This window comes from Haplochromis burtoni, unplaced genomic scaffold, assembly GCF_018398535.1.
Source record: "Haplochromis burtoni strain Fernald_Lab_line unplaced genomic scaffold, NCSU_Asbu1 Contig_2, whole genome shotgun sequence".
Taxonomy (NCBI): domain Eukaryota; kingdom Metazoa; phylum Chordata; class Actinopteri; order Cichliformes; family Cichlidae; genus Haplochromis; species Haplochromis burtoni.
In genome coordinates this window covers 4,590,646-4,617,421 of record NW_024582363.1, presented here as the reverse complement: position 1 = coordinate 4,617,421, position 26,776 = coordinate 4,590,646, and the positions used below count along the sequence as shown (strand labels likewise).

The 26,776-nt window shown below is 39.1% G+C and overlaps 1 protein-coding gene and 1 long non-coding RNA gene across 8 annotated transcripts in view; one reads left to right on the top strand and one right to left on the bottom strand.

The window, feature by feature from the left end:
• LOC121814116 overlaps nucleotides 1-8,314 on the bottom strand; it is a 12,764-nt gene extending 4,450 nt beyond the window's left edge. Inside the window, exon 1 of the long non-coding RNA XR_006054094.1 lies at nucleotides 8,184-8,314. This is a non-coding gene — a long non-coding RNA (uncharacterized LOC121814116). The remainder of the gene's footprint in view (nucleotides 1-8,183) is intronic.
• The window catches only part of chd9 (chromodomain helicase DNA binding protein 9), a 70,036-nt gene that overhangs the window by 18,225 nt on the left and 25,035 nt on the right, over nucleotides 1-26,776 (top strand). For 6 of the 7 annotated variants that reach the window (XM_005912964.3, XM_005912962.3, XM_005912963.3 and 3 more), the window contains 6 exons: nucleotides 11,163-11,575; nucleotides 20,790-20,895; nucleotides 24,169-24,315; nucleotides 25,525-25,593; nucleotides 25,798-25,853; nucleotides 26,436-26,553. In XM_005912964.3, coding sequence (XP_005913026.1) covers nucleotides 11,163-11,575; nucleotides 20,790-20,895; nucleotides 24,169-24,315; nucleotides 25,525-25,593; nucleotides 25,798-25,853; nucleotides 26,436-26,553 — 909 coding nt within the window. Of the gene's footprint in view, nucleotides 1-8,770; nucleotides 8,906-11,162; nucleotides 11,576-20,789; nucleotides 20,896-24,168; nucleotides 24,316-25,524; nucleotides 25,594-25,797; nucleotides 25,854-26,435; nucleotides 26,554-26,776 lie in introns of those variants that run through there. The other variant, XM_005912966.3, reaches the window with a different exon arrangement.

Below are 26,776 nucleotides of genomic sequence, written 5' to 3'. Positions count from 1 at the left end.
CTCTCTCTCTCTCTCTCTCTCTCTCTCTCTCTCTCTCTCTCTCTCTCTCTCTCTCTCTCTCTCTCTCTCTCTCTCTCTCTCTCTGTTGCATCCTAAGGGACCTCCTCTCGGCTCCACTCTTCAGTTTGCACCGATGTTCCCATTAATGAATGGCATCATCCGGCTTGCTTGTTTTGCACAGTTCAGTTCCACTTCACTGCCTGGTGTCTGACCTGCTGTGCCATCTCTGATTCAGAGAGCACCACATCATTACTCAGAACAACCACAGCACACACTAACTCAAAAAACCTCTAGAAGGGCACTTTCAAAGCACATCCTCCACCAAGGCAAATGTCCCATTTCACAATTTTTAAGAAAGCAATTCAGATTGGTCCCCATATTAAATTGTTTCTGCCTTAGTGGAGTCTTCCAGCATGAACAAAGTCCCATGAAATTTGACTTTAGAATGAGCACATAGCCCTGAGAATGGACCATGGACTCCATAACCATTTACCATTTCCCTCGGGATTAATAAAGTATGATCAATCAATTAATCAATCAATATAAAGGACAGACACACTGATTCCTTTAACATGCATTCTTTCTCATGACCAGGTAACTCATCTGGATGTCCATTTGTAGAAGTAGGAGTTTACAAATGAAAATGGAAACCACCCTACTGCTCAGTTGATCTATTATTGTTATGTTTATTACTTTATAATTTCAGTTGATAGTGAAAAAGTACAGTAACGCAGGGTATCCTTTAGAGTGGGCCTACATTGTGATTGACAAGTCTCCACTGTATGAATATGGTAGGGTTGGGCAATCTTCTGAATCGGTCTTGTTGCCCTCCTGTGAGATTGCCAGTAAGTGAAACCACTTGTGCTGGGACAAGTCATGCAAAGGTGGCACTGTCCAGTCTCCATGTTTGTGTACTGTGTGGCTCAAACACAGAGCAAAGCTATCCAACTAGCTCGACTGCTAGCAAAATAAAGAGACAAAATTGGATTTATTTTCTAATTCCAGCCTGACATGTAAGGCTATACCAGCAGGAGACATTTGTGCATATATGGTGTTGAATGATCATAACGAGCCTACCGTAATTAGTGGGCGTACATTTGTGGATATCACCTACAAAGTTAAAACTCTTAAGTCATTGAATTTGCTGCTGCTTCTTTTTTTTTTTCTTTATGCTTAAAGTTCTAACTTATTCCGTTCATTCTGTTGCTATGAGTATTAAATAGCTTGTCTGTCTCTCCTCCCTTCTTCAAAAGGCACCACACTTTGGAGTCTTTCATTTGCAAACACGCCCAGTGAGGTAGGGGGGAAATAACTGAGTATCTCTGCAAACAGACTTTTACATTAAGCTTTAATTTAAATCAAGATAACAGACAAAGAGGTCCTCCTGCATTCTCTAATTTTGTTCTAATGATGAATCAATGCCATGGCTACAGATGTTTTTAAAGAGTGCAGAGCTCAGGATTTATCAGAGTTGAAGGGAAAAACAGTGTTGATTGGCCAGCTGTGGTGATCAGTGATGGAGTTACCACCAATAAGAGTTATGAGTTTACCTTGAAAAATGTCATCCCTTGTTAGTAGGGTTTTTTTTTCCACATTAAAGTGAAGTAAAGAGGCTGATGTGGATTGGAAAATACAGCAGGGAGGCAATGCTAGTTATCTTGGGCAGCATAAGAATTTACTTGCATTTGAGACTAACAGTAGACCCTCTACAGAAATATATTTGGGAGAATGCATGTGAATCAAAAATATTACAATACAAGTAGCTCAAATAGCTTTTTTGATTCAACATAAAAACTAATTTTTTGTAGGGAATAGATGAGTTTCCAAACTCTCCCTACACTTAAACTGTGATGTATAAATAGGGGGTAGCAAGACTGAGAAAGTTCATATAAATTATGATGCACCGTCCGTCAGTTTCTTAGTCAGTTACACTTCTTGCTTGAAAAGTCCAGTTTCAAAGCAACAAGATGGCAATAGTCAAAACTGACCCTTCATGACAGGACTTCACTAACTGGTGTTGTCACATTGACTTTGTGTTTTATATTCTGTCTAGGATAGGGTCCTCTCCTCTGTTTGAAAGTGATATACAAATAGATAGCACTTCCACAAAGATAAGACCGAGTGTGTGGGGGTGTTTATGTGCGATAAGACATACACAGATTTGTTTTGAATGTCAAGAATAAAGTATACTAATTATATTAACCAGTACTCAGAAGTGAGGCTCCTTAGTTGCACTGCTGGTATGTAAAGTGTGTTTGTCAGCTACTAATTGTGAGAGTTGTCCCTCTCTGGATGGATGGTCTCTTGCTTTCATTTTGACTCCTACTCATTCGTGCATGCAAGCAGTGCTAGTCCTTGAAATATCATCTTAAATCTCACTGAGTGTCTGCCCTCTGAGCTGACACTTAAAGATGCAAGAGGGGCAAATGTCCTGCTTAGAATTGCTCTCTCTCTTCTCAGTCATTGGCCCTGGTTGTCAAAGAGCCCAGACGAGACCATACTATGTATTCTGACCAAGTCCAAAACCCACGTCATGGCTGTTAATTTTTAAAAAAATGTTATTTTTTTGGAATCACTGGGAAAATTAGCATCATAAGCAAAGCAAACACAAAACAGAGGCCTGAGTTTATTTTCCTCAGTATGTTAATTAACAAAATATGATTTTAAATCTAGTCATCAGCATAATGAAAGACGTTATTGCTATTCACATGGCTTTAGTTTAATTAGTAACTTTAGAAACACTGCTGCGGGGCAGACAGTGCTTCCGTTTTATTTGGTTAAGTGGGTAGTAAGTCAAAGAGAGAAACAGTTTCAAATATTTACCCGTTTGTGATAGTACTTCAGGAGTTAAAAACAATACTGTTTAATGTAAAATCAATTTCCTCTTTTTTTTCTCTTTTGCTTTATTAGTGGAATTTAGACAAAGGCCTGACATTTACTCTGGACTCATACTTGGATGTGAATCACATAAGGTGGCTGTAGACATCTTTTCTCTATACCTCACATTCCTGCTTTGTCTCCTCACAGTCACCCCCTAGTGTTTAAAACTGACATAGCTAGATGATTACATCCAGCATACTATACCTATATCCCATCTGCGCCCAAAAGGCTTTTTGTTGGAATTAAGAATGTCTTTCAGCGCTAAACTTGTTTAAATAAAGGAAGAAGTCAAATAGTGCATTGCACAAACACAAGGATATATGGTCTTTCTTTATGAAAGCCTGTTGGATCTGTTGTTGCGCTTCTAAGGAGTGTAGCATGATTACATTTATAAAGCCTGTCCTTCAATTTGCTGGACCTATTAGTTAGTTAACTGTATCCAGTACATTTAGTGTTGTATTTGTACTGAAATAACCCTGATGTAAAGATCATGCAGTCTGTTGGAGAATGTTTGTTTGTTAAAGGATGGAGGAAAGAAAACGTCCTTTTCGGCTTTGAGATCCTGGTTTACTTGCACGTTATCTATAATTATCTTCACAGATGCATACATGTGCACACACAATGCATAGTGTACTGACAGTGTTGTTTCTCCTTAGGCTAGTACAGTTTTCATGCTCATTCACTTCTTTTGGGTGTGTTGGGTTTATTGAATGGTTAAGCCAGTGGATGCAGCATTATAATTATCTGTATTATACAAAATGTTTTGAACTAATAGTAAGATGAAAGTGGCCTGAACAACTCCCATGTGACCAATTGTTATTTCTAGCTGCAGCATCACCTTTTTAAAAACACCTACATTACAAGCATTTTGATAGTTTAACACATTTCACACTTGCAGAAGACAGAAACGCTATGTCTAATTTAAAGTTTATTAAAAATATTCAAAGCTGGCTTCTTCCTGGTTTAAATGTTTAGGGAGTGACTCAGAATATAAGAACAACTGGCACATAGTTCAGGCAGCGACTCAAGTGAGGTCTCTCAATTTCCCTCTTAAATTTCACCATATGAAAAAGAAAAATACATTTTGATCTTAAGTATATTAAACCCAGCTTAGAAAGTCCTTGTGAAAAATAGCAGTTCTGGTGTTTTTTTGTTTTGTTTTTTCTTTTTGAGAAAGCCAAAACCTCTTTCATTGGTATCAATGTTTTGTTTTTGTTTGTTTTTTAAGTTTAAATATTTGCAAAACAATTTCTGTTATTCTAAACTAGAACACCTGTTTGGAAGGTGAATGAATAACCTGCCCATCTCCTTTCAAAACATACAACCTGGCTGAAATTAAACAGTCATGGTCATCCAGAATTTTTCCAGACTGAGGTGGAGGTAAGAACACAAATAACAGGTTCAGCTCAAGCAGTCATCAAGTGGTCTTTACTCTGTGAGCTCCCTAGTTAAAAGGTCCATGTCATGTTTCATTGTGCACATGTGATTGTAGTGCATTGGCAGTGTGTTAGATGTCTGTGGGCAGCTACAAACTGCCCATCTACCTGTAGAAATCATTAGATAGGGGCAGCATCAGAAGTATGTGGTAAAACCGGTCTGTGGGCTACTCTTGCTTGTGCTATTGTTGGTCCATCAGCCAGCCACGGAGAAAAGCGAAGTTATAAACATACAACGAGCTGAAATGAAACAGTGTTTTAAAGCAACAAAATGAATCCACTGCAACTAGGTTTCTACTTTCATACTTTTATTTCTTTAACTTTGGAGTTTTATTGGGGGGGGGGTGCTTTTTCCATTCCGGTTAAATGCCACTATCACTCCCTTACTTGTTCTGTTAAATGCAATGCATGTCATCCATATCCAGCAGTTGGGATTTTGGAGGACTGCACAAGTGTACGTTTGCATTGTTGGAAAACTCTTAGGCTCTCCATAAACAAATAGATGCGCAAATGGACAAATCACAGGACCATACGTTTAGCACAAGAAGGCAGGTAACTATTTGGTAAATTCACTACAGGTGATTTTATGTGTTCATTCACTTGCAACTTAAGTGGACTATCTACTTCTGTGCTACAAAATGAAATGAAAATAGTAGATAGATATAATAGAATATTGTGAATTGATTCTCATTAAATTTTGAAGGCTGGCTTTGTTTTCCAAGAAATGCATAAATCATTATATTGTTGAGGCCTGTTTAAACTTTCTTTCTTTTTTTGGCTAAAAAGAAAAATGGTTAAACAGGACACCATCCATTTTCATCATAGCATGTCTAATTCAGAATCATGGCAAGGATAGATTGGATCTAGCATTGGTCACTGAAGACAAAACAAAATCACACAGTTGAGTCTCCGCTACAGAATAGCTGTCCTTGATTTTGTGTGTATTTTATTTTTAGCTTGAGAACACGGCAGTAAACTTATTCACCAGTGAAAACCTCATTATATGAAAGAAGTAGTGTTTTATCAATCACCTGTTCAAATTTAATTCTTAAATAACATTTAAAAATGTGAAGTGTGTGCATTGTCTATTCCAGTGCAGCCTTTTTTTTCATCCCGCACAGTGTTGTCACTGACACTTGGTGTCAGTGCATTTGAGCTGGATAAGGAATTAATTTTTGGGATTTGAGAGTAACAGCTGGCTTTTGGCTCTAGAGCCTCGTGGGTGCTAGCCATCTTGTCATTTACAGCCAGTGCATTGCTAGCTCTGAGCTCTCCATTTTCTTAATGGTGAGTTGGTGGAGACTCTCATGGTGGTTCAGGCAAGAAATGAGAGCAGTAGCGCACTAATACAGACCCTTTGATGAGGAAGTAATGGAGTGTTCAGCGACAGACACCTGTGCCTCTGCAGCCACGCTGCTTCTCTATGCGCACACACATTTTTTTTTTCCACCCGCTTCCTTTTACCAGCTCTGCTACTCCCCTCCCCTTCTCTACTTCCCTCCCCTCTTCCTTTCCCCTCCCTCATCTGTCCTAAAACGAAGCCACTCCCCTTGTACAGAGCTGCCAGGCTTGTTTGCATATTAACTGTCTAGTTGCCAAGGAGCTGTGGCTTCATGCCATGTGACCGTTGAAGCATGTGTACGTTGTTGACTGCTATACTTTTTTTTTGTTTTGTTTTGTTTTTCCCCTTCATTTTTTTAAAATCTAGTCCGGGTAGAAAAAACATTTACCATGCAGCAAAAATGTTTCATTAAAAGCAACATAGTTACTGAATCTGGTTTTAAATGAGGCATTATTCCGACTCTCTGGAGGCTTGTACCAGGTTATTTTATTCTTCAAATACTTGATGTTTTTTTCCTGAAGATAAACCATTGTGGGATGTACAAAATTGCATACTTGTGTAAACCTGTGGCAGTTAAAGTAATGAATGACAAAGTTTTTTTTATGTTTTCACTGTTGCAGTTTAATGAAGACTGTGAGGAGACTGTATTTTTAGTTATTTTTATGTTTGTCTAGGGCGGATTGAATATATGACTATGCAATATGTGACTGTGAACTCATTACAATGTGAGTGTGAGTGTGTGTTGTCGAGTAATCCTTGGGGAGTGTAGCCTGGTGGACATTATCTGACCATAGATTTGTTTCGCTTGGAGAAAATGCTGTTGCTCTGCTCGCAGCAAGCATGTGGTCTGCTTTAAAGTCCAAACTCCAAGGCCTGACTTGGCAGGTTGATACAAGGCACGCTGCTGCAAACACTTAGAAAGGAATATTGCTGTGCACACATGGCTGTGATCTCTGTAGAAAAGACAATATAGAGCTTTAAGAGCAAACCAGAGGGAGATGGTGTGAGAATTTCTAAAGCCACTGCTATAACAACACCCCCATTTACACACATACAGATTTTGAATAAGGCTGTTAGAATATGTGTACAACATGGAGTGTAAAGCCATATTGTATTGTAACCTCAACACACTACCCCACACATTTCACACCATAAACTCACAACCCATGTGAGGAGGATCGGCATTTAATAATATAATAAGTTATATATAAAGTAACACTATATGGGATGTGTTCCTGCCTGGAAGTCTGACTCCTTGCTTCCTAGGATAATGTCTTACTCTGCGTTTTATTTACTAATGTCTTCACAACCGCCATGCAGCTTGTGTCACCCTGACCGGTCAGATGGCATGTGTTTCAAAAGCTGTTCGTGTTTTGAATTGTGGTAATTATTCATCCCATGAATGCAACCATTTAGTCCTTTAGTTTCTTGGTGTCTTAGATTTGGCCATTAGAATAACTTTTTTTTTTTAGAAACGGCATGAAAAGTGTGTCCTTCCTTGAATTGAACTGGACAGACAACAAACTGTGTTGTGTGCAGCTGCATTTGAAATTGACTTTGTGTTGTGTGGGAAGGATATTGGTTTACATTGTTTTGCACAGTAAACACAGACTAAAAACAGCTGATGGCGTCCGTCAGTAGCTCAGGCCTAACCCAGTCGTTGGGGGGTATTGTACCTGGCGTCAAGCCAGCCTGTGTCTAAATAATTCCCAATACCATGTGCCAGGCTGTGCACATGGACCCTACATTGTGCTGTCAGGAGTTCCCTGAAAGGCCTTCTAGCTCAAAGAGTTTGTGGTTCACAGGAAGAGCTCCATGTCTTGGACACATCCCAGCTTCCACTCTTGGTCACCCCTCCCCCAAGACTCGTAGCAGGGTGACCTGGCTTTGACCCGGTAAAAGTGTTTGAATTCACTGCTGGAGACAGTGTAGGCTGTGTGTGCCAATTTAATTAGGAAGTTGAAATCTGTTATACTCTGTTTGTATGAGAAATTTATTTTTAGCCTTTGGAAATTTGTTTTTCTGTTTGTTCTTCTGTCTCTCTTGGAATCTGCTGTTCTATTTATAAATCAACATATCACTATCAGTAACCAATATGAGGAAGTGAAAAGCTACGATGTTGACAATCTGTGGCGTGGGAGAAATCCAGTACTTTGGGGGTTAAGTTGTGAAAGTTAATGTAATAACTGCTAGCACCATCTGCTGGCCTACTTCCTTACAAAGAGAGAGAGAGAGAGTGAGTAAGAGAGAGAGAGAGAGAGGGAGAGAAAAACGAGTCTGGGTTTTAACGACATCTCTAATATTCATGCTGATGCATTTTGCTGCTTTGTGCTTTCATTTTCCGCCGCTCTGCCTGCCAGAGTCTCGAGCTCGCCACACACGCCCGAGCCAAGGAGAGGGGAGGGCAGCGAGGGAGAACAAGGAAAAAGATAAGTGGGGGAGAAAGGAGGAAAAAACAATCAGCCAAACAAGCGAGCAAGATAACACAAAAAAGGCTTTTGTGTGTAATAAAAGGAGTAACCTACCTTATCCCAGCTGGTGAAGAAGACGAGGAGAGGCACAAAAAGAGAAACGGCTAAGCGGGAAGAGCAAGAAAGAACAAGAAACAAGAGGGTGAAGGCTCAGAGAGGCACTGAGTGCACTCACGAAAGGCAGGCAAAAAGAGGAATCAATGAGAGGGGAGGAGAGAGGAAGGCAACTCTGACACACACACACACACACAGAGTGAGTGAGGGAGACTTGGGTGAAGCCGGACGACAGTAAAGCAGCACACAGCAGCAGAATGAGAGCTTCCTGGACTGCCACGCACCTCCTCTACCGCCAACAGCGCTGCTCCCCCATCACCCTGTGAAGAGACAGGCGAGGGTGAGAGAGAAAGAGCGAGTGGGAGAGAGAGAGGAGAGAGAGTGAGCTCCCATGCGCTCCTCTTGAGCCCTGCCTGCTGGGGGAGGAGGAGACGAACAGATCCGGCGCTCTTGCACTGCCCGAGGAGAAGAGCTGACCGGGAAGGAGGAGGGGAGGCAAACGAGGAGTGAGGGAGGGGAGGGGGGGACACACGGCTCAAGGAAGAGTGAGAGACAAACGAAAAGGAGAGAGTGAGTGTGTTTGTAACAGAAAGTGTGAGTGAGCAACGGAGAGAGAAGAAACCCAGCGAAAGGGCAAGGCTTTTGTTAGCCGGTTGGAGAGGGGGAGGAAAGAGGAAGGGAAAAAAAACACCATGTCTACAGTGAAGAGGCCAAGAGGAAGGGTAAGTGAGCTGTGCTGAGAGCTGGGAGGGAGGAGGGACAAGGGGGAGGAGGAGGGGCCGGCAGGAACTGAACAACCTCCTCTGCTACTGGCTCATGCTGCACTGCCGCCATCTTGAACTCATTGCTGCTTTTTTCCCCTTTCCCTCTATATTCATTTGCTTTGCTGTGCTGGACCTTAGTATGGTTTACTGGATGTACAGTATTTTCCCCATCCCCACTGTCCAATCATACATCACTTTTCATTCTCAGTTGAATTCTGCTGCCCTGTTCTGTAGTTTATGTACAGTGTATGGTGTGTGTGTGTGTGTGTGTGCGTGTGCGCGTGTGTGTTTGTGCCCTCTATGAGTTGAGCCTGTCAGTCACCAGAGACCTCACTACATGTGGAAATGAGAGGGTGGGAGCGAGGGAAAGGTGTCCGGCCCAAATGGAGCTTACTCTACCTTTTCATTAGCTGTAATAGTCCCTGCCGTTTTCATGGGACTGCGTGCTGCTAGAGAGATTGAAATCACTGCAGTGCTGGCAGGCTGTAATTTCAGTTATTTATAGATGTATTACACAGCTGCAGTGCTCTCACTTTTGGTGCATTTTATCTTTTCTCTCTCTCTCCCTTGCGCTGCCTTTCTGATAGAAACCTGTTTTCATATTTAGTCTTCCTCTTTCCTACCTCTTTCATGTGCGTTCATGTTCTTCCGCTCTTAAACATTACTTTCTACTCCTCCCTCTGTCTCTCTCTCTCTCTCTATTTTCTTTCTTTTCACCAATAACTTAAATGAGAACATTCCAGCATGATCTGGTAAATTTCCTCCTAATAGCCTCAGCAGCGTGGCACACGTGAAAATCATAATGCAGCTTTTGTGTGTATGTGTGTATTTTTTTTCTCCCCACTTCTTCCAAATGAATTGCTAGTTATTCAGTTCCCTCCCCCACTTTGTCAGTGAGGTTCAAGCTAATTCTCTTTATTTAGCTAGCAGTGTGGAAAAAAAGCAACCAGCCGCGCCTGGGCCATGTAGGCATACGCAACACATTTTTAGATTAGGTCATCCATTTATGGGTTCCCTCTCTGCTGGGCTTAAAGCCCACCACAGGGTGCTTGTGTAGTCATAACCGCAGTCACGCCATCTATTATGCACATATTATCATGTATCAGGCAGGCTAGATTATTTATGTCTGCGAGGCTCACTGTGACCTGGTACATTGAACCAGTGTTTAACCCTCCGTTTGAAAAGCTTACTTGAGCCAAAAGAATTTCAGTTGACTTTTGATGTCACATGGTTTCAGAGTTCAGACAGAGGGTTGTCTGCCCTTGATCTAAATGAATTCTTGGAGGAAACATTGGCCTTTCATCAAGCTCAGTGTCTACTAGTAGAGTAGAGTTAAAGTGAGCATCATGCAGAGCATGGCAGGTCCACCCCCCACCCCCAGCTTTTGAGATGGGGACAGCAACAAGCTCTGCTGCCGGAGTGCTTCACACAGCCTTGAGAAGGTTCTGTTTTTCTGAATGAGTGATATTTTCATTCGTCACACGAATGCACCCTAGTATGTTGCGAATTCATAGAAGGCTGGATTTTAACATTTAGTTTCTTCCTTGTTTTAGACCTTGTTTCATATTTATTACATTCAGCTGCTTACTGTACAGTAAAATGGCATCGCACTGTGCTTCCACGATATTCTATGAAGGAAACAATAATTCGATTGTGTTAGCTGAGCTGTGTGACTATAGTGGATCCACATGCTGAATGCAGCTATAAATACAAGCAGTGGTATTAATGGCTTGTTTTGTTTTGTTTTTTTAATAAATGCTTATGGTGTTACAAAACAGGAAGATGTTTTGAACAATATCTTTTTTTCCTTTTTTTTTTTTTTTTTTAAATTGTTTGTTACCAAACCTAGTGACAACACACCTATATAAGTAGAAATACATAACCTGTAAATGGCTGCAGGCTGTATCAGTACATCCACATTGTACCTCATTGGCTTTGTAATCTGTTATATGCATTATGTAAATTAAGGCTGATGTTGTTGTTTTTTTTTGGGGTTTTTTCCTGTTTTGCATTTTTTATTTATTTTTTGTGAGTCAGCGTTTTGAAGCTAGTATTTGGACATTTGTTTTGTTATTAAGCTTTTTCTTTTTAAAGATCTTTGCATCACTAGATTTTTCTAAGGTGCAGCTTTTTGTTTCGAAGGCTAGATGACATCACACACCTTTTACAGTACCATGCTCACTATGTTTCTGTTTATTTTTCTCTTTGACCATAGCCTCGAAAGAACGCTAATGGTCCCGGAAGCCAGATACGGGTCCTCAGTCCCCCAATGAAGAGCAGCTCATCCTCGTCATCATCCTCTTCATCTTCCTCTTCATCTTCATCCAGCTCCTCATCAGAGAAAAGGGTTCCACGGAGGACGCATCATCAGATGGATTCAACTCCACAGGACAAGCAGGAGAAGGCAAATAGGATAATATCAGAGGCTATTGCAAAGGCTCGGCAAAGAGGGGAGAAAAACATCCCAAGGGTTATGAGCCCAGAGAGCTTCCCCAGCTCTTCTTCGCAGTACAAAGCCCACCGTGATCATGAGCACAAAGGAAATGGGAAGGCACGGTCCAAGGAGAAGGCCTGCAGGAAAGCTTGTATTGTACCCTCCTCCAAGCCCAAGCAGAAGGCCAAGATCGGGTATGTAGTCACAACCATTAATGCTCAGCTATAAACTGCTGCAGTGCGCTGTTGCTTTGGCAAAAAATAATCCACTAAGCATCGCTTTGATCTCATTTCTTTTAACTCAACTCATGCTTTAGTAACAGCGGCATTTCATGAGCCCGTATGCGTAAGTAACATGTGCCACTGATTAACTATCTGTCATTATACTTAATATACAAAAGACAAAGAAATCGTAGCTTCAGCGTTTCAGAATTCAAATTAGGATTTTTAAAAAATTGTATAGCAATAATATACACCACTTTAATATGTAAATAGGATAAACAGTACATTGAGACAGAGATTCATATAAAATGAAAAGTTACAGGACCAAATCTTACATATTAGAAAGCTTATGTCAGCTATTGTATTTTCTATAGATTATGTAGTGAAAAACATGTTAACATTATTGATCACTATTTTGTCACTACTGGAAAATGGTTTAACACATAGCTTGCGTTCAGTAAAAGTCACGTTTATGTTGAGGCTCTTCACTTCACTTCATCCACATCCACTTTTCTAACAGTTCCCACTGAAGCTTAGGAATTTAAAGGGATGGTTTAGAGTTTGAAACTATTACATATTTACGATGATTGTTCTAAATGTTTGATTCAAGAGCCAGTTTAAAAAGAGCAATTTTCAATAGGGGGAAAAAAATATTTTTTTTTCAAGTTCCCAAGTCACAGATCAGTAAGTTTAAACTTGAATTAATGTCACTATACATGTACTTTGTCTTTTTCTGACTTAAGGTAATTCCTTCTTGCTATTTGCATCAATAAAGCAGCAGCATTTGACTGATTTTAGGTTCTTGTGTATCGGTTGATTTTTATTGGTACATTTTTTACATTTATTTTCTGCCTGTGGTTGCCAAGATGGAAGCTCAAAGTTCAACAGACTTTACTGCACGCCATAACAATAAACCAGGCTCAGTCATCAGCATAGACATCGGAGGAGCACACAAAGACTCCATTTACATGCAGGACAGTGCTTCTTAGTATGTTTTTGTGAGTAGTGCTGATGTAAAGATACCTTAATCTGTCTCCCATCCCCCCGTTTTTAACTGCTATAAGCAGTATGTAGCTCTAAGCCACACCCAGCGCAGCCTGTTAAGATATCAGCTGGTGCAGATGTGAATGCAGAGGCAGGGAACTGAAGGAATGGGGGAATGTTTAAAAATATCACATTGTACAGCTAGAAAAAAAAATCACTATTGGTTTTAAAGCAGCACCCACATTTGAAACCTAGCGTGAGAGTGGCTGGAAATGGTCAAACTGAATATCTGGTTGGCTGCGGCCTTGGTTAATAATTAGATGAGGTATGCTGAGGGAGAAAATCTGTAGCACATAATGAATTTCACATGTCCTGTGTGTGATAATGACAAAGTTGTGGAAGTGCTAATGTTTGGGAGAACACTGAGATGATGGAGGCATCAGTCATTGTGATACAGTCTGCCTACACTTTCAGGTTTAGTTGGAGGTAGGTGTCTGTTGGTGTTCACATTAAGTCATGTCTCAGCTCCATGATGAGCTCCATGAGGTTTGTGGATGTGATTGAATTTTTGAACAAGCTCAGGTGTGATCTTAAAATGAAAGCGTTGTTTGAACTTGTTATTTATCTTTGACTTTTAAGATCAGGAAGCTTCACTCATATTGGTTAGAGAGTGCACACCCAGATCTTTTACTCTTCTAACCACCTTGCATCCGTTGAGACAGTTCTTAAAACCATCAGTATGTAATCAAGTGCAGTCTAAGACTTGATGGCTTTAAAGGACAGCTAACCGTGTGTTTGCAGTCTGTCATTTAAATGTGTCACAGATAACAGTCATTGTTGTTATAAGCTAATGAGCTAAGTAACCCAAGCAACCATACCTGGGGTAAATGTTGTTTTAAAAAACAAAAAAACAGTCAGACCAAAATACAGTCAGTGATATAGACCACATTTTATAGCACCCATTTCTTCATGTATTCCAGCCATTTTGAAAAATGAAGTCTATTCAGGTCAGATGATGGACCGGTCATCTGACTAGAATGACCATACTGAGAAATTTATAAAGTGCACGACATTTCAAATTAGTTTGACTGCTTTGCTTTATATTTTGCTAAACATTACATGACATTACTATGCCTTAATTAATCATATTTTGTGATTTAAGCTATTTAAGCTATTAAAATTGCTCTTAAATATGTTAAGCTGTTAAAATGCAAAAGACTTTGGTGCGAACATGGCAGTGACGTATAGCTGTCTGTATATGACAAGAGGTTTGTAGGAGTGTGTGAATGTTTCCTCTGAGGTGTGAAGATTCATAGCTAAGAAAATCTTGAGGCTAATGGAGCTTTTACTTTGCTAATTAGCAAATAAAGAACAGACAAATTGGAGCGGATCTTTTTCAAGAGCTCCACTTAATGATGCTGCTTGAAGACTCAAAAACCAAAATAACTGTGACTCTTGATGGCCATGTTGATATAAACAAAGACACTTACAGGAATAGAATGTGCATTCACCTAAATCCAGCAAGTCCAGTTTAACTGAGACAGGCAGGTGTAGACCTTGAATCACGAAGTCAAAACATGATCCGCCACAGTCTCACAGCACTCTAATCATAAACATAAAAACTAAAACCCATTGTACTGAGCACTGGATGGCCTGATTTTGTCATAAATACCATTTTCAACACCCACTTTTTTTTTCTAAACAGTAATGAAGTAAATGTATTATTGCAAATGCACAGGGAGTGACTACTTGTTGATGAAAGACAGAAAGGAGAAAACTTTCCAGGCTAACAAAACAAACATACCAGCTATAAAAGACTGAAGTGACTGGCACTGTTGTAACAGTTACAGTGTTTATTTTCATTTTTGCATTGTACATTTTGACTATGGACTTGTAGAACTACTTCACAGGGCCTATCCATAATAGTGTTCTTGCATTAAGGCTATGAATGGCTGTATTTCTGACTGTGCCTTGGCCTCTTGCCCAGGTTGACTCTTGGTCTGGCAATAAAAGCCCAATTCTACACACATTTGCATACATTCAAGAGTACACAATTAATTATAGATATGTTGTATAATGCATAGTCTGTTTACTAGTTCTTTCTTTTTTTGTGAAGAAGATTCAGTTTCTATTTTTGCTCCACACAGATGCAGTTGGAATATGTTTATATATGTACAGGGAGGGGTAGATCTGTTGCACTTGTGATGAGGACTGCGGTGATTGAGACTATAACACGAAGCGTCTTTTCTGTATTCATAGTGGAGAGAGTCCTGTTTATATGCATGCACCACCAAGGATCTCCACATAAAATATTAATGTATACCAACTGCAGAGGTACTAACCTTCCGCTAAAGTCATTAATTCAGGCTCTGCTCTGTTGAGGGTGTGTGCTTGGCTGTGTTCAGAAAGCTGGAGGTTGTGTGTATTTGGTGCTGTTTGAGTATGTGCTCACTCTTCCATCGCATCGTCTGACTGTTCTTTAAGCAGGGAATTGGATCCCACGATAAGACCATTACCCTAATTGTCGGTATACTTAAGGCTCTATTTCTCTGAGACCACTATACTGTCATCACTACCTATGTTTCTCGGAGAATCAATTCTGTTTAATGCCTAATAAGTGTCCTCTGGATTACTTGGATAGTTTGCTCACCAGATGCTTGGAAAGCAAATTGGGGGGTCATACAATCATATGGAAAATCTGCCTGTCTGATGAGAATAAATAAATTAATGCAGCCGATTAAAATATGGGTGCAACAGCCGCTGTGACAGGTGGACATGACAGATATCCAAGAAAAATCAAACCGGAGAACAAATGTTACATATTTGTTATCTTTGTCTTGGCTAATATGCTTCAGTATCAAATGACTCTTCTTATCTGGGGATTTTTAATGAAACTATAGCCCAACAAGAATTTTCCAGCACTAAAGTCCTAACTGATGTCCTACTTTGGGAAAACAAGATGTGGTACATTAAAATCAGCTATTGGGGAATTATAGAGACTAATCTTCAACTTGGTTTATAACCGTCTTAATAATTAAATTGACTTTAATCACTATGACTGCTGAATATTTATCAAAGCTTAAACATAGACCATTAGATCCCACAGCATTTAGGCAAATCAGACACATCATCATGGAAGCTCTTATGCTTTGCTGCTATAAGGTGCGATAACCCTGGGGAATCATTTCAACTGTTAGTACTACAGGTGTTTATGTTGAATCTTCAGATTCACTCGTTTGTGGCGTTTTTTTGTTTTTGTTTTAATCAAAAGGGCGTTACTTAAGCACGTATTTGTGCCTCAAAGATATATCATACCATAAAATCATACATAAAATTGCTTGTGGTATGCTTTGGAAATGACAGACCATAATAGTAAAACAGATTAGTGAGTTAACCCATCATTGTAAAATAGTTCATCTTTAATTATAAAAGCTTTACTTGCTTTCAGCGTGACATGATGGACTGACCCTAAAAGATGTTGTGGACAGGATGCCTTTTTCAGGGTCACCATAGGACCTGCATATCCTGTTTTTAATATTGTGTAAATACACCTAATCTTAATAAACAGGACTAGGGCACTGATAGATTTTTCTTTTCGCTTTTCAGCCAGAATTGTATAAATTTAAATATTAACCAACATTATCTACTCTAAGGAGAGGAGGTGGTTATTTTACTGGATAGGCTTGACCGATCACGGCTCTCTGTAGGCTGGAATGTGCTTTTCTGTGCAGCCTACCTGCTGAAAAATACCCTCAAATAATTATCAGATGAAAGCAGCGTGCTGCTCTTTTTGTTCCACCCTCCCCCTCCTCTTTACATTTTTTTTTCCTAATATAAATTTGGTTCAATCAGCATGCTCAAAGCTGTGCATCCAATGCTTCCTGTGAGCAGGCATGTTATAAATATGCTGATACTACAAAGCAGCAGGGTAGTAGGAAAATATCAAACAAAATGGTGCTTGTGAGATCAATTACATGATAGAAAATGGAGGTTTAAGTCTAGTGTATGTGCTGCAGCGTATAGCTGTTCATATTTCAATGCTTGCCTGCTAGCTGTCTAATCTCTTCTCCCTCACTTTTTTCATTAGGGAAAGCTAAAGCTGTTTTTTTTTTTTTTATTGTTTTCCTAGTTAATCCCTTGCAGGGTGCATTTTTGTGCGTGTTCACATGTGCAGGCATGTGATATATAAACATTCTGGGGGTCTGTGCATGTCTTAATGCAAACTCAGATGTTCTTATGTGTGTGCGCGTGTGCGCGTGTGTCTGTGTGGAAGAGAGAGAGGCTACTACCCATTTTTAATTTAAAAAAAAATATGTTTGCTGTATAAAGCAGAAATCCCATGAGGCCATGTGCTCTGCGCTGATATAGTATTTGTGTTTTAGAGGGTGCTTGATAGAGCTGCTGCTGCTACTGTTTCCAGTTGTTTGCTATGTGGTACTGAGATTATAGCCTTCCATTCATAAGAAGGGGGATTTCCTGAGAACGACCTGCACTGCTGTGTCAATAAGCCCCTCAGGATAAGAAACGCACACAAACACGCAGCATACTTAACGGCATTTTTGAGTATAATTCGTTCACTCAAAATCATAATTTTCTGAGGTAGGCTATCTAATAGGTGAATACTGTTCCTCCGACATGCTGAAATGCCTCATTGCAGTTTTGGCTGGCAAAGCACCATCAGATCTTGATTCTATTAAAATCAAACCCTCACTCATGCACTCTCACTGGCGGCATGCCAAGTAGGACAGGACAACACTGGGGGACAAGGGATGGGGTTATTTGGCACAATGGGGGAAAAGCAGCCAAGAAAGCCGAGCAACTAGATTATTACTCTCAGGAAAAAGCTTGTGATAGCCTATCATCAGTGATACAGAGTAATGTCAGATCAGGGACAACTGTAGTCAAATTAAAGATGTAGGATTATGTCTTGAACATGGCCTTGTAACATTTGGAATCTTTATCAGGAACAAACATTTCCACCCAGCAACTCTGGGCGGAAATGCACCATAAAGTACAAATATAGGAAACAAAAATGAGTAGAAGTGGTGTCCTCTGCAACCATGGTTATCACATGTCAAGAAACATGACATGGTTGCCAAAGTTATGAAGTCACCTTCTGATATCAGTTAGTTTTAATGGACAAACTATTCATCGAATAATGTTTCGGAGGGTTGGTCTGAAGGTCATTTGTTTTGCTCAAGATTGGGAAACATCAGTGAGAACAAATTTAATAATTTGAAATGGTTTTGACCCGATTGATAAAATTCAACATGGGAAATTGCATCAATATAGAGTTGACTGTTGGTATTATAAGATAATTATTTGTTTAACACATGCCACAGAGACTTTGTTGCAGACAGTTTCTTCTTGTGTTCACTTTCTCATAAATTTGGCATTTTCCTTCAATATAAAAAAAACAAAACTCTTTTTACAGCTGTCTCTTTGCCTGGTCAGGCTGTTAGGCATTTTGAATACTTAGGAGAATGAATAGAATTTTTGTAATTCAGTGGTTTTCATGCTGATCTTTTAAAGTTCTTTGCATCAGGGAGAACTAACTACTACCCAGAAGAGTCTGCTTTTGTACCACTTTTTGTCAGTAAGGGGTTGACTTCAAAGTCTGAGTTTATTCCCTGTCATTTGAGTTACCATATTTCAGCTTGTGGGAAGGCTATCCAGTCAAAGGGAGAATGCGCATTAGTATTGATGTTAGTAAATCTTTGGGTGGTCCTGTGTATCAGCCACATAAGCGGTGGAACAGGATGTTACCATCACTAAGATGTGGGTTTTGTTTTTTGTGTGTGCAAGTGTAGAATCTATTTTTCATTATGATGGCATCTATGTAAATCACGTGACTCTCGTAAATGCCATGCACACATGCAGCAGATGTCGATACAAATGTATCACACCGGCATCCGTATTTTCTGTCTTCACTTTCTGGCTCAATTGATGTTTCTACAGTCCTCAAGTATCTTGCTTCACAGTTCAAGTTTTCCCATATGGGGGTCAGAGAGATGCTTTAGCCCTGTTATGTGCTGTTAGTTGCCGAGCTGCTAAATGGTGATGTGACACTGCTATTCAGCAAGACCCATATCACAGCCAGCTTTTATTTAGTCAACGATAAACATTGTGTTCAGTCCCATTTAGCTACTTTATTATCATTATTATCAGTATTGTTTTTGTGTTGTTTCATTTTGGTTTTTGTCTTCTTTTCTTGGCGTCAGAGCTGGAAACTTTCTTTTTTCTTCCACTGTGTCACTCTGACTTGGCATATATCTTAGCCATTCGTAGTGTTAGTAACCATGTACTGGTGTTGTTTTCACAGGAAGTGATGTCATGAGGAAGATTTAACACCCACATAGCCAAATACACTCCCAAGGGCATGTTGCATGGCAACCATAAAGTGTCATTGTCAAGAGGATTTGTGAGATGTAATATCATCCAGAGAAGGGTGGAGGGGCAGGGACAGGGACAGGGATGCCAGCTGAGGGGACAGCTCTTCAGTGTTGCTGGAAGTCTGTTATTTTCTACCTTACACAGTCAGATATTATAATGGGTATGTGGATGAGTGTTTGTATCACCTGAAATGTATCTAGTCTATCAGACCACTAATTCTATGTTGCTTCAAGTATTTTTCCATGTAGATAAGCTTCAGATGATTAATTTTTTGACATTAAAAGTGAAATGTGTGAAAAAGTGTCAAAAATATGTTTTCGAGGAATTTTATTTTGTTTGATTTTACTTTATTTTAACTATGAAAAAAAATTGGGTTATAATGATATTTAAGCACACTTGCAAATATATACGAAGATAAGACTTTTAAAGAAGTCTTAAATCGGAATGAAATGATAAATCGGAAACAACAAAATTAGTGGCTTTAAATATTGAAGTTGCTATCTTGACAGTTTGTTTCTTTGCTGTCCTAGTTGCACATATTTTTCCTCTCACACTCTTAACATGTTTGAAAGCTTATAGGGAAGAAGATATATATTTCCTATCAATATCACACCAAGCCAAAGATTTACCACTTGCGGCTAGCAAGAGATTATGCATGTGGAGAAGTGTCTGCATATGTGGTTAGAGAATATATGGAACAAGGTCACAGAAATGATATGTGACTGAAAGAGAGGAGAGGGGATTCGAATATGAAATGCTGGCAAAAAATTAAAAGCTTGCATATAGTCATTCTGCAGTTTAGTGATATTTGCTGAGATGCTGAAGATATCTGGAGCTCTGGATCTATAAATGTATATTAGACCAAGGTAAGAGTTTCATCACCCACAAACTAGGAATGGTATTTTAAAGAGGAAAAAAATATTTACCAAATTAGGATCGAATGACGTTGGTGTGAATCTTCCATTTAAGGAGGAGCTTTAGTAAAGCACCGAATTCCTCTCTGTATAAACTGAGGCAGCGTCCATTGTGAGCATGTTAATACGTGCAGCCATTCTCTACAATCGTTCCACTGCTGTTGTTATATGTATGTTGGAGTTTGACATAAAAACTGCATTTATTCCTTTTGGAGTACAGTGCAGCAAATGCTTTTCTTTTTCAATGTATATGTTTGCAAGGGGCCCAATAGTTTTGGTTGTCTTGCCATCCTTCTCTTAGAAGCCATTAATGATAGCCTTTTTGTTAGAAGTGGTTCCTTATCCACCCACTTAAAAGCTGTTAAAATGTCTCACTTTAGATTTAGTTCAAAATAACCCTGTTTCTTCTGAAATAAATGTCAGTTCTTTTGAGGTGTTTTTGCTTTCTGTGATGAGCTCTTAAAAATGTATTCACTTTGCATTAATATACTCCCTAAAGTTTATGCAAGTGCAGAATTGTCAAAAACAATGAACAAGCCAAATTGCCCATGTAGAATATTTATACTTGATAAACAGCTTGTAGAATGTTTAGCAGGACTTCATACACTTGAACAAGTTTATTGGGTAGATATTTTTTTTTATCATTTCATATTTAAGAACTCTAGACATGGACACATTTGTGAGATAAACAAGATTTTTAACAATGTTTTGAAAATAAATGTAGATTAATTTTACAGTGTCGAATCAAGCACGAAAAGGCAGAAAACACTAATCAGAAGCCTCTGGATTGTACCATTAGGGCATTTGTCCAGCTAAAATATGCCTAAAGCAGAGTAAAAATTGTATATTTGGTACATGTTTTTATTGTTTTCATGGGGTCTTTTTCTCTCTCTTAGGAAAATTGTCATCAAGATTGGAAAGAAGAAAAGGCGAAAGCCCGAGTCTTCAGAGGAGTCGGATGATGACCCTCCCCCTCAACACACTTTGAAGGATGATGACTCTGTGAGTTCCAGTATAAAGTATACACAAACTTATGCAGACATACATGCACAGTACAAGCCAACAAGGAACAGGGGCTCTAATGAGACTGGGAGAAATTAGTGCATTTCATTGCCGTTTATCAAACCAAACTATGAACCTTACATATGAGACAACACTAGAATTTTAAGTTGGAACGTTTCTATATTTTTGACTGTGTTATTTCCCCACTTTATTCAGATTTTGTGCAGGTGTTATTGAGAGCAGACGAGAAATACGAGACTCTTTTTCTGTTAGCTTTCTGATAAAACTTAAGTGGTGTCCTCGGCCTGGCTGTTCACACTCCTGCTGAGCATTGTAGAAGACTTAACAGCTTTAGTCTGATCCTGGAAGGCTCCACTCTCTGGTTCATATGGAGGTCATACAGTGGGTGGCTATCTCAAGTACACATTCTCATCTGTGTTGATGATTGAGAAAACTGACAGCAGAGGTTTTTATCTAGGTCAGAGCATCAATGATAGAATGGCAAATTGAACTAGGTGTCACCTGAGTTTACCCTTTAGCATTTAAAACACACTTCTGGTCTGTGTGGAGCTTTTCTCACTAGTAGATTCTGACAGATATCCAAATGGTTATGAGTGACATGAATGAATGACTGGGGATGACACCCCACTAACTACAGTGTGTTGTATGATATAATTACGCCCGCTAAGTGGCACCCCAGGACTTAATTAAAATAGTCGGTGGATGACTCATTTATGATGATCTTGTGGAAGAGGTTGAAGTAGCTTGGCCGCCGGCTGGAACAGGAGCATGATCTCCTCAGGGGCTCGCTCCTATTGTTGTGGCATGCGGCAGGTTTGAGTCTCCAGCTTCTGGTCAGTTTGGGTTTGTGAATGTGAGGGTATATCTCCACGGGAATACTGTGCTGCACACCTAATTAACTGTGGCTCAGTGGCATTTATTCCTAATTAACTACATATTATCATTAGGAGGGGCTCGTGTATTGATGCAGGATGCAGCTGCCCACGCATATGATAATTATAAAGGCTTGACAGGAAGGAATAGAAAGAAGCTGGGTTTTAGAGCACTTTTTTTCTGATTTTAAGGCTATTTTTCTGGACTTTGACTTGGTTTTAGTAACGTAAGGCCAGTAATAGGTTATGTTGGGCAATGGCCTGCACAATGGAAAACTCTATATTATCATTTTGAACAGGGAAATGTATAAATGTTAAGTGCTTTTGCTAGGGCTGTTCGATATAACGATGTATATCGGATGACGATATAAAAACATCTATTGTTTCATTTTACGCTTCGTGGTGTCGCAAAATAAACTATTTATGGCAATATTTTTTCATCGTTTTGATGGTCACTGTAGTGACTATATTAATTTCTTAAAATTCTCTCTTTCTCTTTTATTTAATATAACCACACTACGGATGGACAAGCGCCTGTTTTTATGTGCTGTCATTGGCAACAACGACGGTAAAATCATCGCGTGTCCGCTTGTTTATTTTCCACGTAAACCTTTCACAATAAAGCTCAAGATCCTGTTGAGACTTTTCAAAATAAACTGAATCACATGAAAAAGTATGCAGAGTATTTATGGATGAGAAGCAAAAAAGAGCCTTCAGGTGCTAAAAAATAAACCTTAGACTCAAACGTTAGAACAGGCTTTCCCCCGCAGCACGCTGTGTAATAAATACTCACAAAGAAAACGGCGGCTGTTACAACCTATGTCTAAAAATGTATAGTTTCATGCATCAGTTAAAACACTCGACTCCAGGTACACGACACCCAGCTGGAAAAACTTCAGCTACCCGAGATTCACAGAGTTTACAGAAAATGTTAAATGTTTGTGATTTATATCGTTATCAGGACGATAGATGTTTTATATCGGGATATGAGATTTTGGTCATATCGCACAGCCCTAGCTTTTGCCATTTGTGTTTTCAACCAGCAAGAAGAAGGATAACATCTGTGATCATAGAATATTAAAGAAAATATATTTGACAGTAGACCTGATTGTTAGCCTAATGCTTTTCTAATCTTATTCTAAATTCTAATAATAAAATGTTGGAAGTACTGGCAGGGATTTATATGAGTAAAAGCATGCTCATTAGTCACAACTTTAAAATAGTTTGTAGATTTTGTTGCTGTCAGTTTAAATCACACTAAGCGTAAATGCATGTGTAATTTGCCTTAACTAAGCAATGGGACACTCTAGGGCTGTACGATATGACCAAAATCTCATATCCTGATATAAGAATTCTATCGTCCCGATAACGATATAAATCACAAAAATTTAACATTTTCTGTAAATTCTGTGAATCTCGGGCAGCTCGACTTGCGGGAAGTGTTTCCAGCTGCACGTCATGTAGCTGGAGTCGAGTGTTTTAACCGATGCATGAAACTATACATTTTTACACATAAGTTGTAAAGGCCGCCGTTTTCTTTGTATTTATTACACGGCGTTCTAACGTTTGAGTCTAAGGTTTATTTTTTTAGCACCTGGCGGCTCTTTTTTTTAAATTTTCATCCGTAAATAATCTGCTCTTTCACGTGATTCAGTTTATTTTGAAAAGTCTCAACAGGATCTTGAGCTTTATTGTGAAAGGTTTATGTGGGACATAAACAAGCGGACACGCGATGCTGTTACCGTTGTTGTTGCTAACCACAACGCATAAAAACAGGCGCTTGTCCGTCCATAGTGTGGTTATATAAAATATAAGAGAAAGAGAGAATTTTAAGTAATTAATATAGTCACTACAGTGACCATCAAAACAATGAATAAATATTGCCGTAAACAGTTTATTTTGCGACACCACGAAACAAACGATAGCATAAAATGAAACAATAGACGTTTTTATATCGTCGTCCGATATATATCGTTATATCGAACAGCCCTAGGACACTCTGAGCCTTGATAATACGTCAATCATGAACCTGATCATATAGCGTTTTTTTTCTTTGTGTTTTCTTTAGCCAAGTTTATTACCTTGCTTTGGCGACCTATGTGAAGTAGTTACATTGTTGCTTTGGTTTGTAACAGGCACACTAGTTAAGAATGAAATGAGTGCATGCTCAAGATTCTGTTAGAAAACATCTGCTCAGTCATGATCAAATCTTCAGTCTTAGAGCCATATGGGAAATTTTCATGTGAAGCAGTCATTAATTACCAATTTTATTTTGCAGTTTCAAAATTGATTAATGAAGTATTTGAGATTACTTTGTTTTGTCTTTTGTGTAAATGTGCTTCTTACTCCTTTTTTTGGCTTATATCTTATAATTTTTTAGAAGAGGCGGTCTAATCGACAGGTGAAGAGGAAGAAGTATGCTGAAGAGCTGGAGACCAGGTTGTCAGATGAAGAAGTCAAGGTTATTGTCAAAGCCAAGAAAACCAATACTGCAGCATCCAGGGAACCCGCTCTTCAGCTATTTGTAGTAAGTAATTCTGCATATAACTCTGTGGGAAACACGTTTAATTTCAGTTGTTTCAGTTATAACATAAATGGGAAAATACAGCTTCAGTGTATTAACTGGAATCAGTGAATGTTGCATTTGTGAAAAAGATACAGTACACCCTATGATTGACTAGCTGGTAGAACCATCTTTAGCAGCAATAACTTGAAGTAACTTATTTTCTGCATGGTTTTATCAGGTTTGTGGGAATTTGTTTATGCACAGCTATCTTAAGGTCCCGCCACAGTATTTGAATTGGGTTAAAGTCTGTACTGAGCAACTGCAACAACTTGGTTCTTTTCCAGTTACTCTATTGTAAAGTTGCTGGTGTGTTTGGGATCATGGTCCAATGACCCATTTTAGACCAAGATTTTAACTGTCGGGCAGATGGTCTAACATTTGGCTCTAGAATACTTTGGTATACAGGGGAGTTTGTGGTCGACTTGGTGACTGCATGGTGCTCATGTCCTGTGGCCTTAAAACAAGCCCAAATAATCGTCCCTCCAACTTGCTCTTAACAGTTGGTATGAGGTGTTTGTGCTGATATGCTGCTTGATTTTTGTCAACCATGGTGCTTTGCTCTATGACCAAACCTCTCCACTTTGGTCTTGTCTCTCTTTTTCACATGTATTAAGAGTTTTGACTTGAAAAGAAATAGAATTGTTTGTGGAAATAATGCACATAAACATTGTTGGAAAGATCTTATTTTTGTACCATAAAAGAACACAAACACACTCAGTAAAAAAACAAAACGAAACAAAAAACAATAGGACTGCTTGCTCTGCTGAATAGCCTGTTCTTTTCAACAACACACTGTGACGTACAAACCAGGACCCCTGCAGTAAGGCTTTTAAAAAGAAGAAGGATAATATTCACTGTCCTTTTTTTTTTATGATTTAGATGCAACAGCACAGAAGTTAGAAAGGGCCACAAGAACATTTTAATGCTTAAAAATAAAATTAGTTGTCCTCTAATTTCTGTTGTCTAAACCCGTTTTCTTCAGTTCTGGGTTTTTTTTTATGTAATGCAGAATCACAAATTTGACAAAGGGATTTATGATGTGTAAAGCGTAAGAGAGCATCTGGTGTTTGTTTTTGTTATCATATTATGAAGACATTTATGCAACTTAATGCTCTGGGGTGACTGTTATGAATTTATCAGTTGACATTAACCATATCATGTTCTCTCTAGGAGAATCCCAGTGAAGAGGATGCTGCTGTTGTTGACAAAATCATGTCTTCTCGTATTGCTAAGAAGGAGGTAAATATTTAATTTGTTGTTTTGCCTTATTTTTTAACCATTGCACAGTTGTGATAAAAGCTTCTCTTGCAAATTTTTAGCTTGATAGATTTTTGGGGCTATGTATTGAGTTGTATCGTTTTATGTTTTCCCCCTTATTATAGCACTAAAACTAAATGAAAGCATTGCTTCTCATTATTATGTTTTTGCATTCTTTTTCTTTAGGTCTCTCCAGGAGTGGTCATTGAGGTGGAAGAGTTTTTTGTAAAATACAAAAACTAGTAAGTTATTAATGTGTAGTTTCTGGGTGGTTAGTGGCATATATGTTTTTGTCTATAGATATATCTATAGAGACAGAGGCAACATGAAAGCTAGAGGATGTAATTACGAACTTTCAACTTTTCAAACATCAATACATCACAGGGATGCATGGGACAACTTTTAGTATTGTCGTGTCCTCAATGTTATGAATACTGTTTTTTCTGTTAATAAAGAAGAATACAAATTCTAGCGTGTTCACACACCAAATTATCAGTTTTAATGTTTTGGAAATTAAGATTTAAGTGTCATACTCAGCTTCCCAGAATTTTTTTTTGTGTGTGGCAGATAATCTGTCATCAGCCAGATCGCATCCATCATTTCACAGCCAAATGATAACGAAGATGGAAATATGAATGTGAAAACACTTTAATATTTCTAAACAAATATGACTGAGAACAGCATGCCAGTGGAGACTGTGACCACATCTGCAATCTGTGATCACACCTGCTGGCCTCAGCAATTCCCCCAGATGCTGTTTAGGTGATTGCAAGAGTCCCTTACCTTACTGATCTTGTGTGTGTGTGTGTGTGTGTGTGTGTCAGCTCCTACCTACACTGTGAGTGGGCCACAGAACAGCAGCTGGAGAAGGACAAGAGGATTCAGCAGAAGATCAAACGCTTCAAGATGAAACAGGCACAGAGGGCACTCTTCTTTGCAGATGTAAGGATGTGCGACTGGTTTGTGTCTGGGGACGTACTGTACTACCCGTGTCGACACAAATATTTGATTTTTATTTTTATTTATATTTTTTGGAGGACAAGAGCGGCGAGGTCTATGGCGATAGCTTAATTTCTCTATCGAGTAAAAGTTATATCGCGATACATATCGTTATCGTTCTATCGCCCAGCTCTACGTGACAGCAAGGTGTAGTTGTGTAGAAACT